General features: G+C 42.1%; 2 protein-coding genes across 4 annotated transcripts; one reads left to right on the top strand and one right to left on the bottom strand.

Annotated features, from left to right (window-relative positions):
* NUDT15 (nudix hydrolase 15) lies at nt 7,357-9,430 on the top strand. Its single transcript, XM_021376184.1, has 3 exons — nt 7,357-7,601; nt 7,696-7,886; nt 8,085-9,430. Exons 1-3 carry the CDS (start codon nt 7,450-7,452, stop codon nt 8,228-8,230), a joined length of 489 nt encoding a protein of 162 aa, XP_021231859.1. The 5' UTR covers nt 7,357-7,449; the 3' UTR covers nt 8,231-9,430.
* On the bottom strand, nt 11,790-20,257 carry MED4 (mediator complex subunit 4). 3 transcript variants are annotated; one of them, XM_021376170.1, is made up of 8 exons: nt 19,900-20,257; nt 19,336-19,424; nt 17,624-17,690; nt 17,141-17,311; nt 16,688-16,745; nt 15,615-15,701; nt 14,110-14,241; nt 11,790-12,503 (listed from the first exon to the last, which is right to left on the bottom strand). In XM_021376170.1, the coding sequence occupies exons 2-8, from the start codon at nt 19,338-19,340 to the stop codon at nt 12,331-12,333; spliced, it is 693 nt and encodes a 230-aa protein (XP_021231845.1). In that variant the 5' UTR covers nt 19,341-19,424; nt 19,900-20,257; the 3' UTR covers nt 11,790-12,330. The 3 variants fall into 3 exon arrangements, with proteins under 3 accessions (XP_021231845.1, XP_021231834.1, XP_021231823.1); XM_021376159.1 differs by lacking the exon at nt 19,336-19,424 and having other exon boundaries at nt 19,900-20,048; XM_021376148.1 differs by lacking the exon at nt 19,336-19,424 and having other exon boundaries at nt 17,624-17,702; nt 19,900-20,044.

Consider the following 20,776-nt stretch of genomic DNA (forward strand, 5'->3'; position numbering starts at 1 on the left):
TTCACTTGCATCAATCTGTAGTATGAGCAGGTTATTCCATCTGTCCTTCCAATGACTGTCATAGAGAAAGGCAATCCAGTGTCCCAACCTAAGGAAGCTGCTGCATCTCTCCTGCAAAGATTCTGACATTTTCACTTGTTTTCATATCAGGAATTTGTACAGCCTGGGGTCTGGGTGGGGGCAGTTTTCTTCTGAACATTAAGCACCACTTCACCATTTCTCCTCATATAGGAATCATGAGATGCTAGAGGAGGCTATTTGGTGAGCAGTTCGCTGAAGCAAAAGGAATTTGCTTGCACAAAAACCTTGACAAGTGATCCTTCACATTGTGTGTAGTTCAGCTGTGGAACACCTTGCCATAGATGGTGCAAATGTCAGAAGTTCACATGGGCTCAAGAAGGGTCCTCATAAGTTCAAAGAAGAGAAAAGAGAAGAAGGTTACTAAATGCACAGAAGCCACCTTTGCCCTGAGAAGTCACTGAGACGCAAATGGCTGTAGAAGAGCCGTCAAAAGCCCTGTCGTGTTTTCTTGCCTATTTTTCAGAGATCCACGTCAGACCACCAGCTACTGTCCTTGATGGATTTTTGGCCTGAACTCATGAAGACATTTATATTCTTCTGTCTCAGTCTGCCCTGACTTTGAATGCACACAGGAGATTTACAGAAGCTGGATCGCAATCCATCTTTTCCAGACTATGAGTTGCCCAAGGTCACTTAAAAAAATTAATGGCAGAGCTGCAAATATAACTGAGTTGTCTCACCTCCTATACCCATTCTGATGACTCAATCTTGGCTGTCTACACCAGAGCAAAGAAAAAAACTAACAAGCAATTAAAATAGTAAAGCAATTTCTTGCATATGCACACCATTATTCTCCGTAAACTGTTGTGAAGACTGTGACCACTTTGGGCCTGACAGTATATCTTGATGAAAAAGAGTACTCTTAATGGAATCAGATGCAAATGATAATTCCAGTATTAATATAGAAAAGAATATTCTGGGTTTTTTTTTGTTGTTTTTTTTTTTTAAGTACAAGAGTTAGTTTGTGAGAGTCAGTGAAGGTTATAGAAACAAAACTTTTTTTGCTCAGGCAGGCCTTTTCTGAAGTATGATATTAAAAGCAAGAATTTTCTGTTCTATGATGAAGAAGAACATAATGTAGAAAACCTTAAGGCTCTCGTAAATTCTGATATGAAAATGTAATGAGTTGGAGTTTACAGAGAGGTCAGGATTGTGGAGAATTATGCAGATCACAGATTTGTAATGAAGTTAAGGTCATGACACAGGCAAAGATAAAGCAAGCTAACTTCTGCAAAATTTCCCTTCTTCATTTGGGAACTTTCTTAACAAGAATTGCTTCTGAATATTCCAGTATTCTAGCTTCAGGGGAGCAGTCTTTATTTATTTTCCTTGCTCTGTATTCTTCATAGCTTCATTGTTGGTCACACTATCAAATTACTAAGCACTGCGACAGGCCAGGGGCACACTGCAGATACCGTGAACCTTTTCCTGCTTTTTATCCAAAGAGTTTCTAACAAAAAATGTATCTAGTGTTATCTTATTCTACAGCTGTAGAAAAGGAAGAGACCAGGTTTAGAGGCAAAGCCTGGAGAGACTGTCAGGCCACATGGGACCTAACCAGCAACCTCAGCAGCTCGACCTTTCTTTTGTTTTCTTCCATTTCCCATAAGCTCAGGCAGGCAGATCATGTTAATTTCTTGTCCTGCAGTGAAATCTACATAAACATTGCACCAAAACATGAATCTGGTCTTTATTGTAATAATGCACTGACTACATCCTTGGGCATGTATCCTAAGCTTTGGATATCTCCAGATCAGAAATACATAGCTCAGGACCAAAACTCAAGAGACTGTTGTTCACACCAAGTAAACTGCTTCCTTGCAGGTAAGAGTCAGTGCAAGACATTATCAAAAGTGTCTGCACAAGAACTAAAATTAAAGGTATTACTTCATAGTCATTTGTTGATTATTTTTTCTTTGCTTGTGAAAGAGTTAGAGCAAAATCTGTTCCCTCACCAATCTTTGTTCATTTTCCTTGATTAATATTGAGAGGCATTGTGTGGATTTTATGAAATCCTAGATGGAGTCATACAAAGTATCATATCTGGTTTATACTGATGAGAAAAATGGTCTGACAAGCATTTCATACTAATTATCAGCATGACAGCATATTTGCAATTGCAGAGAACTAACATAAAGGCAGTTTAATTAAAATCTCAAATTATAAGAAAGCAAACCATGGCTGATTAGGTGTATTGTTAGAAAACTAAATCTATCACGAGCATAATTGTCAGTCCCATAAATAGAAGGGGAAAAAAAAGAGTGGATTTGAGAAACACAAGACAACATTTTTTAACAAATGGAAGTACATTGCAGCTTAACAAGTTGCATGACAAGCTGTTAAATAAGAAGATACTCCTGTCAGCTACTCTGTCATGTTTCACACAAGTAATGATAAGAACAATAAAGTACTCGTACATATATTGGAAGGATCTTCTGTGACAACAAAGAGCAAAATATGTTCTACTGTCATAGCACTGGACTCTAGTGGATAATCCTGTTTTATCTAAAATCTCTGAAGCACTTACTGCACAGCATCCCAAGAGAAGATAAAGTTGCTAACTTCATGCAAGACTCCTCTTACAAGCATGGCAGCATTTATGCCAATTTAATCAGGACAATTTAATGATTGAATCGAAATGGAAAAGGCAACAACAACAACAAAACACATTTGTTTTCTCTGCTTGTTTTGCCTAAAGCACCTACTATTTTACATTCAGTTTTAGGAAGATAAAGAAATGAAGAATATCAGTCCTGGAATTCTAACGGAATCATGGAGACCAGATTCTCTCTTGTCATCAACATATCTCAGAGGCAATTGGTGACTGCTTATTAGGTCATGTCTCAGCTTCACTGCCTGTGTGAGAAGTTTTTGCCTGAATACTCAGTTCTGAAAATGACTTAAACTCACCTGCTTATACTGAACATGACAAGGGCATCGCCCCGATTTCTCAGCTGCGAGGCAAAACTACCTCCCAGTTCCAACTGACAGCACCTCAAGGAAAAGTAAGTGGGCACATTTAAGCCAGAGGGATTGGAACATGCCATGTGAGGTGAAATACTCAGATAATAATGGCAAGCCTCTAAAATGCTCTGTGCACAAGTGGCAAGGGGATTTACTGATGCTAACTTGAAAAGATTTTCATCTTTTGACCAATTAGCATCTTTTTCTTCCTGAAAGGCTCTTTTTTTTTCCCAAATCCAATTTATATTTTCCCCCATGGAAAATTATATTTAACAGAACTGTTTCCTGAATTTTCCCCCTTGATGCAGAAAAGCAGATATGCTAGAAATTGATAGGATTCATATTTATAGTTTAGAAAAGTTACATAAACTAAAATCAAGGCATTACAAAATACTTTCAACTTCTCTGATATTTCTTCAAGAAATAAAAATCACCCCCACGCATTCATATTTCTGTAGCATTATATATCCAAGGAAATCATAGAATCATAGAATCACAGAATTGTTTGAGTTCAAGGGGACCTTTAAAGGCCATCTATCCCAATGCCCCTGCAATGAACAGGGACATCTACAGCTAGATCAAGTTGCTTAGAGCCCTGACAAATCCCAACAGACTTAAGACATTTTTGTGATCTTACAGGGTTTGTCATCCATTCTTAGCTGTAAGTAGATGAATGGTTTTCAAATCAGAGGAACTGCTGATCTAAGAGTGAGGAGCTACTCCTTTCCATGATATTAACAGGTAGAATCATTATTTAAATCAAAAATGCAGACCTTTTACTGATTTCCTGTGTTTTTGCAAATAGTGAGTACCTAAATTCATCAGAAGAAATCTTAGCTGCTACCAGAATAGAATCAGATGGCAATTTAGGTTGGAATGGCCATCTGTTACAACCATCCTACTCCCCTGAGGCTAACTTCAAACAGACCACTCAGGACTCTGTCGAGTTGAGTTTTCATCAGTAACTTCAGAGCTTGCACAGCCCATGTGAGCAACCTCGCTAGTGCTCTAACACTCTCACTGTCTCTCATCCTAATGCTCTGCACTAGCAGAGCAAAGTAGGTCCCCAGGAGACTCATTTTAGCTCCCAAATCAATGGAGTTTCTCACTACTTTGCTAGGTGGGAATCAGCTCTCTGCATAGTAATATCATAAAATCATAGAATATTCTGAGTTGGAAGGAACCCAAGACCATGGTTGGAATGGAACACGGGAAGTTGTATCCAAACACGAGAAAAAAAAACTTACTTACTGTGAAGGTGGCAGAGCACTGGAACAGGCTGCCCAGAGTGGTTGTGGAGTTTCCTTCTCTGGGGTATCTGCATGATGTGAAACTGCACCAAGGTCTGGGCAAAGCCTCCACTCTCTCACTGTTGCCAAGGCAAAGTTAAGGCTTTGAATTATCATAGAATCATAGAATCATAGAATGGTTTGTGTTGGAAGGACCTATAAGATCACCTAGTTCCAACCCCCCTGCTATAGGCAGGGACATCTCCCACTAGACCAGGTTGCTTAAAGTCCCATCCAGCCTGGCCTTGAATGCCTCCAGGGAGGAGGAATGCACAACCTCCCTGGGCAACCTGTTCCAGTGTCTCACCATTCTCACAGTAAAGAATTTCTTCCTAATATCTAGACTAAATCTGGATATCTTCCAGTTTAACGTGGTTAGTTCTGTCATTCTTGATCCCAACTGCTCATACTGCCTGTGCCAATTCAATCACTCATGTACCTCAGCTGTAAATTACATCAGGAAACTAATCCTGCTAAAAAATAATCTTTTTTCTCCAGTGTGCTGGGTTAGGTTTGGCTTCATGACAAGTTTTTACTGATGTACTTTGACCTATCCTCTCCTTGTGCTGCCCAAGCATGCTGGAAAACAAATTCACCAAAATGTGATTTTTTTAGCAGCCAGAACAGCTCACTCATCCAGTTCACTGCACAGCCACTTCCATAACAGTGCTAGCACAGACTATGAAACAAGTGCGTGGATCTGAAAATCAGGTGCCGCTTTCAACAGCAGCCTTGAATCATGCTGATTTAAATAGTTTTAGCTGTGTGGCTCATGGAAGTACTTGTCAGGTGAAATGTTAATAAGCATGCTTTCAAGAGCACATAAATCATAGCCTTCTGAGCTTTTCTAACATATTACTGTGCTAGAAGATGAAATTGTACTTTCTTATTCTTGATCCGCTCTCATCTCTTTTCTTCACTGGATATCTGTTCATCATTACACTTAAAAATTCTGGCCAATACTTCTTTAACAATCTGTGCAAAACCTGAGTGCATGCCTATGTCCTAAATAAGTCCTGTAAAAAAAAAAGTAATTAAAACAGAGTCAGTCAAAAAATAGGTGTTTTATTTTTACAGCATCCTTTGTTAATGAGCACAAACATAACATGAGGAAATTGAAAGAATCAAATTCAAGTACCTGTATTCCAAAGCCTACCAAAAAAATCATGTATTTGTAAGAAAAGGTAGTTATCCTGCTACCACTGAAACAAACATGATGACCATTTGAGTATTTTTTGCATTTAATAGTATGAGTTGAATGAGAGCGGGTCATCCTCAATCTTGTTTGTAAATGCTGTTTGGTGTAAGATTCAGGAAAATGATTTACAGTTAACAAAAAGAACATTTTCATTGCTACTGATGGTGAAGAGTCTTTGATAAGATTTAAAATCATTATCATCTTGTCAATACAGAAGTGGGAAAACTGACCACTTTAACATGGAGATTACTACAGCTACGCTGCAAGACATAGATAGAAATAAATGAATTAGGTTTACAGAATGCCCCTTTGCTTTTTTTTTTTTTTTAACGTACTGACATCAGTAATTCAGGCTGTGGGCTGAAATTACAGATAAAAACAGCCAGCTGCTGTCAAAGGACACCTCTTCCTCCAACACACCCACACTCTGACACTTCTGCATACCAATACCAGGCTCATGTGATGCCATTCAGAGCCAGTTCCGGCAATCCAACATCAGAAAACAAATCCCATGAGAAGTAGTGATCAGCGGGCAGCTAATATCACCACATCACCTTTATAAGTGAATAAAAATACCTGTAGAAAAAGTACATTTTCAAAACAGGACAAAATACAATTTTAAACTCCTGCAAAGGAATAGTACTTTATATCCTTTTTGTGATCAATAGACTGGTGAATGGGAAAATCCTAGCCACTGACAAATTTTAGTTATTTATACGGAATATGTGAGCCAGCAGTATGCCCTTGTGGCCAAGAAGGTCAATGGTATCCCAGGGTGCATGAAAAAGGATGTGGCCAGCAGATCGAGAACTGACCCTTCCCCTCTACTCTGCCCTGGTGAAGCCATGTCTGGAGTACTCTGTCCAATTCTGGGCTCCTCAGTTCAGGAAAGACAGGGAACTTCTAGAGAGAGTCCAGCAGAGGGCTACAAAGATGATTAAGGGCGTGGAGCATCTTCCTTATGAGAAAGGCTAAGAGACCTGGGACTATTCAGTCTGGGTAAGACTGAGAGGGGATCTTATCGGTGCTTAATACGCTAAATATCTAATGGGTGGTAGTCAAGTGGATGGGGTCAGGCTCTTTTCCTTGGTGCCCAGCAACAGCACAAGGGGCAACAGTCACAAACTAGTGCACAGGAAGTTCCATACAAATATAAGCGATTTGACACTTACAGAGCACTAGGACAGGCTGTACAGAGGGTTGTGGGGCATCCTTCTCAGGAGGTATTCAAAACCCACCTGGACACCTTCCTGTGCACCCCGCTGCAGGGAACCTGCTCTAGCAGGGGGTTGGACTGGAGGATCTCCAGAGGTCCCTTCCACCCTACGATCCTGCAATATGAGAGTTTTCTTCTATGCTAGTCATTCTATAATTAAAAGAAACATGAAAAATGAAGGTAAAATGTTTGTTAACATAGATTTTCATTTATTTTTCCATTTTATCCCTAAAGAATTGCCATTCTGCCTCTTGATTTCTGCATAACTGTGGTTGCGGGTTTTTGTTTTCTTCTGAATAATTTCTAAGTGATTTCACCTAGCCGAAACCATGGGCTGACATACTAAGAGCCACTCCGTTCGGAACAGATCTGGAGATCAACTGGAACCTTGATTCCAAGGCAGAGTTGTATCAAGGTGGGACTTTCCCGTTTGAAGCCAGCCTTCGTTTGCTTGCGTGGTTAACGCGTTGTTTTCCACACAAGTTAAGGCTCCTGGGCTTATACTAGCAACACCACAGCATCCTGCAGCAGCACCCGTGAGCGTTCTCCCCCTGGCGGCGAGCGGGAAGACCGCCTGAGGGGAGGCCACGCCCCTCCACGAGACGCCGCTAAGTGCATGCGCAACGGCCGCACTCCCTCGGCCGCCGCTGCTGCGGGCTTGAGGACGCGCGGAGCGCTCTCGTGCAGAGCTCGCGGCTGCCATGGGCGAAGCGACGCGTCCCCAGCGCCCCGGGATCGGCGTGGGGGTGGTGGTCACCAGTCCCGCGCATCCCAACTGCGTCCTGCTGGGCAAAAGGAAGAGTCCGATAGGAGCCGGCACGTACCAGCTCCCCGGAGGCCACCTGGAGTTCGGGTAGGAGCCCCGGGCCCCCCGGCGGCGCGGACAGCCGGCTGCCCGCCGCGGGGCAGCCGCTGTCTTGACGCGGCCGCGCCTCGTCCGCCCGCAGGGAGAGCCTGGCTGAGTGCGCCGCCAGGGAGACGCTGGAGGAGGCGGCGCTGCGCCTGCGCAACGTGCGCTTCGCTTCCGCCGTCAACGCCGCGTGCACCGCCGCGCGCTACCACTACGTCACCGTCCTCATGAAGGGCGAGGCCGAGCCGGGGGCGGAGCCGCGCAACTGCGAGCCCGACAAGAACGAGGGTGAGGGCGCGCGTGCGCGGTGCGGGGCTGAAACGGGAGAGGCGGGGGTGGGACGGAGCTGGGGCAAGGAACTCCGGTCAACGGCGGGCTTCATGGTGAGCATGAGCGCGTCCTTGGCAGCTTCTCTGCAGGAGCCGTCCATTTCCGGAGGCAGTATGGTCGCAATGTTAATTTTACTTTTTTTTTTTTTTTTGGCAGGTTGGGAATGGGTTAAGTGGGATGAGTTTCCCCCGGCGGATCAGCTCTTCTGGGGCCTGCGGTGCCTGAGGGAACAAGGCTACAACCCTTTTACGGAAGACCTGGATCACCTGAAGGGTTACACGGGGAGCCACCAGCTGGCATGAAACCTGGTGGCATAACAGCCCAAAGGACCGAGCTGTTTTTTTGGTGCAGAAATCAAAAGGATGTGTCACGCTGACTTTGCCCATATCTGAACTGCAGTTACCACTGCCGTGCTTTCACCTGAGTTGTCATGCGGCTAGGAGGTAGATGGGGCTGCCTTCCAAGCTAGCTCTTCAACTGCAAACATCTTCTGTAGCTGTTAATGTTTTCCTTTAGGCATACTGCTTTATCTGGGGAATCTTTATAATGAGATGAGATGCCCTTTGGAAGTAAGTGAGAAACTTACTCGCTTGGAAACAGTTGTAGCAGCGTGCCCAAGAGAAAATGATTTGTTTAAGCAACGGTCCTGGTTTCTGTGTAAAGCTGTTATGTATATCATGCTGCTTTCCTGCAGTGATACGTCTTGGACCAATTTTTAAACTTAGCCTTGTTATATAGCTCCAGTTAAGATGCTTTCAGCATCCATACTAAACAAAAGTTTTCCGAAGAGCGTCTTGCTCTCCTACAGTATACTTGAAAATCAGTACCATAAACATTTAAAGATTACTGCAGAGAATGAAAATTCTCTGACCCCTTTTGCTTCCCCCCCTCCCCCATCTACCTTCTGTTTGCACCCTCAGTTGCAATAAAACTTGTTCTCAGAAGTATTTCAGATCTCAGGTGGCTACCATTTCTGACCATGAACTCTAAGAGGTTAACGTCAAGGAGCCTACGGTCTTCTTCTAGGCTGACATATTATGTAAATCAATTCATTTACAGGTGTACAGCTGTGTCAGACAGTTGGACTTTTAAGAGGAATGCCAGTATTAAACAGCACAGATTGATGTAATCCTTTACGGCTACTAGGATTTGATTAAAATCTTAATTTTCTGCATGGGGCGACCCAATAATTGAATTGGCAGCAAATGCAATCACAGACTACATCTACAAAAATGATGAATTTGTCATTTTTGTACGAACTGTAACCAAACCTGGCTTTTTTCAAGCTGTAGGTATGAGGATTTTAGCCATTCCTTTTTGGATAAGGACAGACTGTGACTTGGAAAAAAAACCACATAATTGCCTTAGGTTTTTCTTTCCAGGGTTATTTTAAAACACATTTTTGTTTGTATTGTTCAGATACACCCGTTGTAGAAAACTATCTGAGATGTATTTTTTTTAAAATAAGCACAATACTGGAAGATTAAAGTTGTCTGAGATTATGCAGTGACATTGCAATTCTTAAATGAGATTGAATAACTTAAAGCTCTTCCCTACTTTGCATAGATACGTTCTTAAATGGAGATGGCTGTTTTTGCTGTAAAGCAGGCAGAATGATAAAAGGCATAAGGATATCTCCGAGATAGTTCATGCTCCAAATTCTACGTGCAGCTTCCCTTATGACAGATTTTCTCTGAAGAAAGATTTTGTTTAAAAAGCAGTTTTGAAATTGAAAATACCAGTGAAAAATCCTTTACTGCTCTATCTTTGTATGAAACATTTTTCTGTTCAGAAGCGGAGATTCTCTTCCCAAAAGCAACTTTATATATACTAACAATTACTCCATTCAGCTGTCAACAAAGTGGTTGTAGGAAGAACTGACAGATGTCCAGCCCATCTGTCTCAGCAAATAATTTAAAAAAATAGCAATTCAAACAACTTAGTGGTCTTTTAAATTTTGGAAGGCATCTAAGTCTTGATGGGAAAACCCAGGTCAGTGTACAAAAGTTCATAGTGCAGTAATTGTGGTTACAGTTAATGGTTATATTCACTCCATCTGTTGTAAATAGACTAGTAGCTACTGAAATGAGGACATGGTATCACCATATGTCAGGGTTAGCATTCCCTTTCTAAGTGGATTGATTAAGTGGCAGTGCGTTACTGCAATCGGCTATCAACAATCCCCGAGTTAACTTGTTCCAAATGCATCTTGCATTTCTGTTTCTCACAGTGCACGCCCCAACCCCACCAAAATTTGATGCTCAATCGTTTTTAGCTGTTCAGCTGTTCTTTGTAACTAAGCAGAAATATCAAAAATCAAATTAAATGTAAAACTACGTAGGAAAATGCATTCTGTACACATCTAAGCAACTGAATAACAGAGCATGCAGTTAAACCTTTGTAGTTTATGTTAAATTGCTTATAGTAACCAGCATCTTTCCACACTGCTCAGAAAAAACCTTCCTTAACATATAGTTTGGAGCATTTACGCAGTGAAACTTTTTATCCAGGATGCATCTTACATGCTAAGTCTGATTTCATGCCCTAGAGCAGCAAAGTGAACTGTGGGAAGAGCTGACTTCTTAAATATATCAAACAGGTAACTTAGTGGTACCTTTTAATCCCTTAACAGACTAGCAAACAACCAGGAAAGTAAATGGTTATTTCACAAAACTCTGGCTTCTGTTCCTCTTCACTTATGTCTGGAAACAACCACCCACCTTCTCAGTATTTAAATGAGTGAACCACATGATATTGCCATGTAAGACTTTGGGGTACATTACATTTCTCATAAGTAAAGGATGGTTCATTTGTGTTGATCCAAATGCCCCTGGCCTCTCTTAAAGGAGAAACACTTATCTTAAGATAAGACATCCGGAGAGTAGGTACCAAAGAGAAAAAGCTGATCCTGGCATAAAGATTAAAATATCTATGTATGTAATTACTTTTAACTGCAAAACAGAAGTAAAATCTTAGTAAGTGAAAACATTTCCAAATGCAATAGCTGAGACAAAACCAAATTGTCCATTTTTTCTTTTAAATTAAAAAAAAAAAGCTTAATATTATGTGCTTGAACCTAACTGAAGAGGTGATTTGCATTTCTATGTCCCTATGGGACTCATATTGGTTGTATGGTAGCATTACTGACATTGCTGAAGGCCTGCCTGAACAAATGAGGAAGGATTCTTGATGCAACAGCTATTTCCTGCACAGAATATGCGAAAGGTGAGGGAGCTTTGATCTGTGCTTCAGGTAGCTGTAACAATAAGGCAGGGCAGAAACCTGTAACTGGCATAAGTAACAGTTTGCATGAGTTACCTGATCAAATCAGAAAAATAAAAGAGTAGCTGTCATCATATGACTCCTTATGCAAAACAGAACAAAGAAAGCTAAGGGAAGTGACTTTGGAAAGATGAAAGAACACAGCTGAGGAAAAAACGCAACTGCTGAAGCAAACAAATTAACAGGTTCAAAGAACTGAAAGAAATTATAGGTGACAAGACTAAATCATAAGTGAGCTCCTTCTGAACTGAAAAGAGCTGAATCTGCAGTATGCTCTAAAGCATCCAGGGCCCCGGGACACCTGACCATAGTATCTATGGGGTCTGGCGAGCGGGCACTCTACATCACTGCTTCAGGGTCTGCAGTTCTGGGTGCACCTGACAGGCTCAGCTGAAAAGGACAGACTTGCAGGCGCTGACTGCTCAGCTGCTTCTAATACTGACACTACACCTTGCGAAGGAAGAAGGAGCACAAAGTTCTGAAACTTAATCAGAAATCAAACACACACTGGGATGAAACGTGCTGACTCATGAATTCACACAACAACTCTAAGATTTATGTTTGCAAACTGCAGCAAAGTTACATCAAAGGTGAGTTTATTATATATTACAATAATTACAAACTTATTTTTTAAACACCTTATTGCCATAGTTTTGTTCTCAGAACACACTGGGTGATTAACAACATGCATTTCGGCAGTAACAAAAAAGGTATTAAAATTACAAATGTTATGCCTTATTTCTGTGCCATAGAAAAGGCTGTCTTCAAAAGAGTAAGTTACTAGCAAACATACAAGGGGATTCCCCTTACACCTTTTTTTCCCAGGAATTTTGTCATCTAATGTGTATAGTAAATATATATATATACACACGCGCACATCTCTTGCAAACATACACATTCACACATTTACACCATCACTGGAAATTTGTCATCCCTCATCCAGCAGAAAGCTCCCAGTCATTTTAGTTGAACATCTAATGGGAAAAAAAAAAACCATTGGAAGTTCGTGGTTTGAAATTAGCCACTCTTATTTTTCAGCTAGCTGCATCTTCACCCTGCACAGCATCCAAGCCACCTTCACCACAGGAAAGGTCTGCTAGGGATACCGTCCCTCCTGTACCTAGTCTGAGTCACTGCTGCTGCTTGAGGAGTCTGTTGACATCACTTCTACATCATCTTCATTCTCCTTATTGTGTCCCGGAGGCTCCAACATGAAGTCATTACTATGATTAGGAGGTAGCATGTTCATTGACATATCGCTTGACTGCCAAGGATACTGAGGAGCAAGCACATCTGGAAGCAAGGGGGATAATCAAGCTATCAGCTTCGTACGTCCACAAACTGAATAAGACAGCTCAAACAAAACAGTGTAAAATTAAAGCAAATCTTAAAAACATTACTGGTTTTTGGACAGCTGAAAACATCTTGTGATGGACTCATTCTATCACTGCAAAAGCCTATTCTGCCCGAGGCCCATTTATGTAGGTGGCTTAATCTCTCATCAAAACAAAAACTAATTTTGTAACAGTATATATTCAAACTGTGTTTTGAAGATGAAAAGCTCTGTATGAACGGACTTAACAGTTAAAACCACTGGCAGTTATGAAAATGGTCCCCCTCAGTCACGATGCAAAAATAGATGAAAACATTACATCAAAAAAGAATAAGCAAGGTAGACACGGAAATTCAGATTTAAGTTTAGTCTGAATTTGGCTGAAAGACCTTGGTTATCCTTTTTCCAAGAGTAAATATGATGCACCAAATGCAAAGGAGAAAGCAGTCCTACTACAAAACCAGGGCCACAAGCAGATGTACCTGGGAGCTGGGAGTGCCTCACAGCGCCCCAGGCAGACCAGCGCCAGCAGCCTCCAACTTCTCTCAAATCTATTTCTCCTCATCTCGTACTTCCAAAGCCCTCCCAACACATATTTCTCACGAACCTACAGGGAGCCCCTCCCTCCACCACATTTCCTAGTTTTGGGAGCAAAGAGGGGAGAGACATCTTCCACTTCAAAGCTGCAGCATACATCTGTATGCCATTTCTGCTCCCTTCCTTCTAATCTCTACTCCTACAGCTATCCTTCAGCTCCTCTCATTGCCCAACACCACGGCTCAAGTCTATCCCATGAAAGAAACCAGCTTTCTCTCACTTATAGCAAGAATTAAAGATAATTAGAGCCAGAACTGAACAAAAACCACCCACATGGAACAGGGAGCAGAAAGGGAGGGCAGTGCCAAGGCAGAGGGTCTCACTCAGATGCTGCCTAACTCAGAGGCATGCAAGCCCCAGGAACCTGAGATCCCATTTATGGAACTACAGCCACAATTCCCTAATACCAGATGTGCACATTACTGCATTAGCTAGCTGCATAAATTCAACTCACCACCAGATGTGAGGACACAATGCAGCCTTTATGCCAGTTCTACACTTGTTTTAGGAAGACCTACACTCAAGGGACCACCTTTCCAGCAGTCCTTGCAAGTATCTTTTCAGTCCAGAATTTAAAAGAAAGTAGGAGAGGACAATAAACCTCTTTTCTTCTGAATACAGCATTCACCATTCCGTTGTCATTGCTCCTGAGAAAAAATTGCTTTGGAAATACTTTTTCATTTATTTTCAAATAAATGAATTGTTGGATAGCTAAGTGAGTCTTCCTTATATTTACTTTGTTCTAGTGTTTGCAGTATCATTTAGCATGAAACAAAAAAACAAAAAAGTTATTGGCTGTTAACTATATTGGTTAGTCCCTCACTGCTAGTGAACAACATTGGCCATAATTTTCATTATTTTAATTCTGATTTGCCATTGCTGAGAAATATCCGTAATTACTCTGACAAGGAACTTTTCCTTGTCAGAGCTTTCTACAAGGAATAAGAATAAAAACTGAACTTGTCTTACCTGGCAATCTGCCTGCTGCAAGTGCATCCCCTGGTAAGTGTCCATTAACCCCATTAGTGGACGGGTTGTTCATCTGACCCAAGAGACCACTCCTCATTTCTAGATCTGTAGGATATGGCCTGCGTGGGTCCCCTATTAATAATAATAATAATATTAATAATTAGCAAATATTGTCCGTTTTCTCTTCTGTGCCTTGTTTCTTGTTTGGATCAAGAATGAGCATCACCGTTATTCTGTTCAAACTGAAGACTTTCCTTGTTCATTCCTGCTTGTCAGAAAAATTACATTAAAAAAAAGTTTAGAACATCTTTACTCCCTCTGCTACTTGACAGCTAAATAATAAGGACAGGGGATGAATGGACTGAAAGTAGTCTTATGGAGAAGGACTTGGGGATACTCAAGTGGATGGCAAATTGGGCATGAGCTGCCAGCACAAGGTGCAGCCCAGAAAGCCAACCGTATACTGAGCTGCATCATAAGCAGCGTGCCCAGAAGACCGAAGGAGGTGATTCTCTCCCTCTCCTCTACTCTTGTGAGACTCCAGCTTAAGTACTGTGTTCAGCTCTAGGGCCCTCAGCATTAAGAAAAATAGACATGGAGCTGCTGGAGCAGGTGTAGAGGAGAGCCACGAAGATTATCAGAGGGCTGGAGCACCTCTCCTATGAAGAGGGACTGAGATAGTTGAGGTTGTTTAGACTCGAGAGAGGCTCTGGGGAAACCTCACTACAACTTTTCAATACTTAAAGAGGGCTTATAAAAAAAGATGGAGAGAGAGCCTTTTCACAAGGGCACGTAGTGATAGATTTAGATTAGATATAAGCAAGACATTCTTCACTATGAAGGTGGCGAGGCACTGGAACAGGTAGCTCAGAGACACTGTAAAAGCCCCATCCTTGGAAATGCTGAAGGTTGGGTCGGATGGAGCTTTGGGCAACCTTGTCTAGTGGAAGGTGTCCCTGCCCATAGCAGAGGGGTTGGAACTGGTTGGTCTTTAAGGTCCCTTACAACCCAAGTCATTCTACGATCCTATGACAAGTACTGGAAAAAAAAAATAAAACACATTTTCCTCTATTTTAATTTTGGATAAGGAAGATAGTTCCCAAAACGATCATAACATAATCAATGAAGTCAGACATAGGGTTTTCATTGTTAAGTTACTAAAAGCCTACATACATATATCTTATGTAATATTGCAGTGAAGGGACACAAACACACAGAGAAGTCTCGAGCATACGTCTACCTTATAACTGGGGTCAACATTCAGGAAAAAAAAAAGCAAACTAATGAGAGAAGAGAATGCCAATCGGTTAACAGAAGTCTATAATAGACTTCTACAGTGCACATGAAGTCCACAGAATGTTCCACATATTGTTTTCTTGGAAATACTAGACATAACAGCTATAAAAAATAAAAATAACTATGTCTTTAACAAATGGAACTGTTTTCATTGTGTAAAAACATTCTAAAACCAGATACTGACTGTGCTTTATTAACATGATATTTACCTGGTACCCACGTCAGAGGGGCACAAACAGCATTACTAGCACTGATCCTGTGGGCATATTTAATTATTTCTTCAGATGAAATGGCGCCTGGAAGAAGGAAGAAAAGTTACTGTATTTAAGAGCTTGCATCATTCAATTATTTCTGAATATTGGACAGTTTTTTGTACTGAAAAAATTAGAAATGTCATTTTGTCAAACGTCAAGAGCACGCTTCAAGTGCAATGACTGCTCGGAGATTGCTTGGACTACACAGAACGAGCATCACAGTGAACTCACTTTACAGCCACAAGTTCAGTATACCTTCAACATTAACAGCTCTTCAACCTTTTGAAGAAACACAAACCAGCATCTTCCACAGTGCTCTTGACAAGTGTATTTTAAGTAAACTTCAGCACTTCTAACACAGAATTCCTGCAGTAATTAAAATCTTTCTTTTTTTGTAACTGGAGTTATACCTGCAGTAGCCCTTCCTCTAATAAATATACCTCTATTAAAGTTACTAGAATCATTATGAAATTCCTTGATTTTTTTAGAAGGAAGCATGGCAAAAATGATAAAAGGTACAATAAACAAGACTTAAAAATGTCACCTACCAAAAAAAAAATCAGTTTAGCTTAGCAATTGCCACAGCATAGCAGCCATTGACACAAACAAGTATCACCAGCTAATCAGTCTTTTATATACAACATTATTTTATAATATACATGCACACAGAAATTCTTTCACTTTTCCAAATAGTCACACTGAAGCGATTCGCCACTGGTGAGACATTTCGGTAACCAGATAGACTGTTATCAGTCCAAGAAGAGCATCAAGAAACTTGAATTCAAGTCTAATATTGAAGACATGTCTGCCACAAAAAAATAATTTATTCCTAAAAAAAACCAACCACACACGAGTATACTCAACCTTTGTGTTGAAATGGCTTACAGGTTCTTAGTGAAGTCAAAATTTGTTTACACACAAAGCATCTGAAATCTGTGATGGCAACCTTAAGAAAAAATTACTAACTGGAGCTCACTTGCAACATTCTTAACATTCTTTGAATATTATGTACAATCATGGATACTCACCTTTCCTTGCCTTTTCAATTGATTTCAGTTTCTCCTTTGCTTGGTAAACAGCTGTTGCCTAATTGTGGAAAAAAGAAAAAAAAGAAAACACTAAACCAAAACTTCTATACATCTTTCATTTGTATCCTTCTGTATTAAGTTCTCTGTGAATAAACTCTTGCATTTAAATGCGTTTTAAGAGAGAAACTATTCAGGGGACACTTCAAAATAAACAGACAAAGCAGATTTTGAAGAAAATTATCATTATAAAGCAACTGAATACCATGATAAGGAAGTAGTGTTTGACTACAGGGCGGGGAGTGGAGGGAAGCAACAAAACAACCAACACTAGAGCTCTTACAAAGTTTTAAACATTTAAATCTTCTCAAACTGACACAAAACTGCTTTCTCCAAAACGACTTCTTTTCCCCTACTAGTAGATGCTCAGAAGCAAACACATCATTATGAACTTACCAGTATGTGCTCTGCTTCTTTCAGTTGCTTCTGCAGCTGCTGAATATCATTATCCCTCTTTTCTACTACTTTTTCTAAAAGCTGCATTTCATGATGGATTTTCCCCTGATCAACTGCCAACTTCATTAGCTCTTGAAACTCTCCATCTCTCTGAATCAGCAGCTCCAGGATCTATCGGGCAAGAGTTTTGTAGAACTTTTAATTAGCTTGAGTAACAACATACCCTCAATCACACTGCAAAAAGCAACTGATATCCACAAGAGTATTTTTGCTTGCCTGAAAAATGAATTATTTCAGCCTGTGAAGCATGCAGTGAATGAACAAGCAATCAACAACATCAAGACCAAGAATGCTTTTGCAGTGATGCCAAAGCTTCATCATCACTGTTAGTCCAAGTACAAAGGGAGAAAATAAAAAAGGAAAAAAAAAAAAAAACATAGTGCTTACCTGCACAAAGAATGACAACTAAGAAAGTCAATTTACCTGGCTCTCTTCTCCTGGTTGTGGAAGCTTCTGGTTTCTTGAAATTGCCAAAATTTCAATTAGTTCCCTGAAAGGAAAACTGTATTTATGCAATTTTCTAAGCCATTATTAGTAAATTACATCAAATCATCCCCAACTGAGTATTTGTATCATTATGAAAGCATTCGTGTAGTTGAGTATCTTACAGTTTTACGTTACACTGTTGACGGGGATCTCACAACTACAAGGAATTCTGTAAACATTTTCATGACTGGAGCATACTTTTTTTTTTGTGAACAAACAGCTCAATTAAACACATTTGTATCCTGTTTCTAATCACCTCTGTTGCAAAAGACCATGAAAGTTTGATTGTGTACATTATTTCTGTTCCCTGCTTCTCCAGTTCTTTTTTACTACAGAGCAAATTTCACACTTAGGCTTAACAGCAATTAAGTCTACGCGTTCATATAGCTGGAGTTTGTTGTGAAACTACTATAAAAATAAGTATTTCCACAATAGTATATCTAAACACACATGAATACTGAAAAACTAAAATTCTGGGGCTAGGTTAAAAGTGCTTCTCAAACAAACCTCTTGATCTTGCTTTCAAGTACCCATTTATATTGCCACCGTCACGCAGAAACATCAAAAACCTCAAAGGGGACTCACTGAACAAGATCATGCTGCAAAAAGGAATTTGCTGTAAATTTGGCAAACATGTTTGGTTTTTCAGGCTATGAACATAAGTTCAGTGCTGCACATGAATAATCACTTATCCAAAGTATGCTCAGAGAGACTGTGCCCCGTCCCTGGAGGTGTTCAAGGCCAGGTTGGATGGGGCCCTGGGCAGCCTGATCTAGTATTAGATACGGAGGTTGGCGGCGCTGCCAGTGGCAGGGGGTTGGAGCTTCATGATCCTTGAGGTCCCTTTCAACCCAAGCTATTCTGTGATTCTATGAAAGTAGGGTCCTTGGAACAGCACTGACACCTTCTTTCGTCTGGTGGAAGCAGCTCAAGACAGATGTATAAATACAGTAGTGGAGCTAGAACTTTAAAACAACAAGAAGTACTTTTTTAAAAGTCTGAAAAAGCCCCTCACCAATAAAGCTATAAATAGCATCTTGGCACAGGCTGCCCATGGGAGTGATGAAGTCACTGTCCCTGAAGATGTTCAAGAAACATATAGCTGTGGCACTGAAGGACATGGTTAGTGGGCATGGTAGAGATGGGGTGATGGTTGGACTAGATGATCCCAGAGATCTTTTCCAACCTTAATGATTCTATGACTAAAATAATTCAAAGCCATTAGAGAATACTGAAATTTGCTGTCACTGAAATATTGCCATACGTGACCGACACTGATCACTAGCAAACAATCTACTGTCAGTAAGTCACCTAACACCATAGAGACTGATGTTGGGGAGGACTGTAGTGTGGTCCTGTGTTAGCACAAGGGACACAGATTAGACATGTTGCAGACCATGTGTCCCAAGCCAGCATGATGATCGTGAAAGGCCCAGCTCCATGGTACTGCTGATCATTAACACACTGCTGACAGATGCTTTGGATTCACTGTCATTGAATCACTAAGGCTGACAAAGACCTGTAAGTTCATCCAGTCCGACCATCAGCCCATCCCCACTGACCATGTCCCTCGGTGCCGCATCCACGTGTTCCTTGAACGCTTCCAGGGATGGTGACTCCACCACCTCCCTGGCAGCTTGTTTCAATACCTCATCGCTCTTTCTGGGAAGAAATTCTTCCTAATATCCAACCTGGACCTCCTCTGGTGCAACTTGAGGCCGTTACCTCTAATGGTAGACTATTAGACCCAAAATGAAAAGAAAAAAGAAAAAAAAAAAGGTAAAGAGCAAATTGAAAGCCATATGCCACAACACCTAAAACTGAAAATAAAATCTAAATGGAAACGAGGAGAGCAACAGACGCGCCTGTTTTCCGTGCCCTGCCTGTGGCAGTCACTGTGCCACACGAAGGTTTGCAGTGAATAAAAGGCCCACGAGCTGCTGGAGGGAAAGACTGCACAGGAAACACAGGTACCGGCCGAGACAGACACGCCAGTGAGGAACAAAGGTCCGAGCACAAGAAACACCGCGGAGCACCGCCACAGCTCCCCCAGCCCCGGCAGCCGGGCTCCCCGCCGTCAGCCCGCGGGCGGGGGCACCCCACGCGTGAGCCCGGCCCCAGGCCGCCGCTCTCCTCTCAGCCCAGCCCCCGGGCCCTCGCTCGCGGTCCCCGCCGGCGGCTCCGCGCCGAGTAGCGCCCATGCCGTCGTCTACCTGGCCAGGAGTTCGAGATCCTCCAGCGCCGCCAGCAGCCGCTCCCGGGTGCTGCTCCGCTCCCCACCTCCCCCGGCCGCCGCCATCACGGTCGCAGACCCGCCCCCCGCCCCATCCAGCCCTACACGGGCGGACGGCAGCGCCTCCAGCGGTCAAGGGGGCAGCGGCAGAGGGCGCATGCGTGCTGCGGCCCGCTAGGCAGGAGGCGGGAAGCGGCGGAGTAGTAACGGCCGCCCTGAGAGGCGGGGAAGGGCGGGCCGGCGGGGGTAGGCCGTGCGCGGCGTGAGGAGCCGCGGTGTCGGGGTGGAGGTTACATCCGCCTCGGTGGGACCAGATGCGGGCTCGTGAACGCCCTCTCCTGGAGCTGGGTGGTTACACGCGGAACCGTGCTTAGAATCATAGAATCGTTCCAGTTGGAAAAGACCTCTAAGATCATCTAATCCAATCATCATCCCATCCCACCATGCCCACTAACCACGTCCCTCAGTGCCACATCCACATGGTTCTTGAACGCCTCCAGGGACAGTGACTCCACCTCCCCAGGCAGCTTGTGCCAGTACCTCACTGCTCTTCCTGAGAAGAAATATTACCTAATGTCCAACCTAAACCCTCACTGGTGCAACTTGAGGCCATTCCCTCTCATCCAATCCCCCACCTAACTACAACCAGGCCATTGCTGTTGTGAATGCATTTCACATTCCTGGATTTCCAGAGAAGAGCCTCTAAATTGGATTCAGATGTCCTCTAAAGGCCAGGAAAACTAATGATAAAGAAAGGGCTTGTGACTGATTACGTCTTACTGTTCTGTACTCAATATCTGAGGGTCCCAATGTCTGAAAATCCTTTAGGTGGTTTTTATCAGATGGAGGAGGAAAGT

This window comes from Numida meleagris, chromosome 1 (genome assembly GCF_002078875.1).
Source record: "Numida meleagris isolate 19003 breed g44 Domestic line chromosome 1, NumMel1.0, whole genome shotgun sequence".
NCBI classification, from domain to species: domain Eukaryota; kingdom Metazoa; phylum Chordata; class Aves; order Galliformes; family Numididae; genus Numida; species Numida meleagris.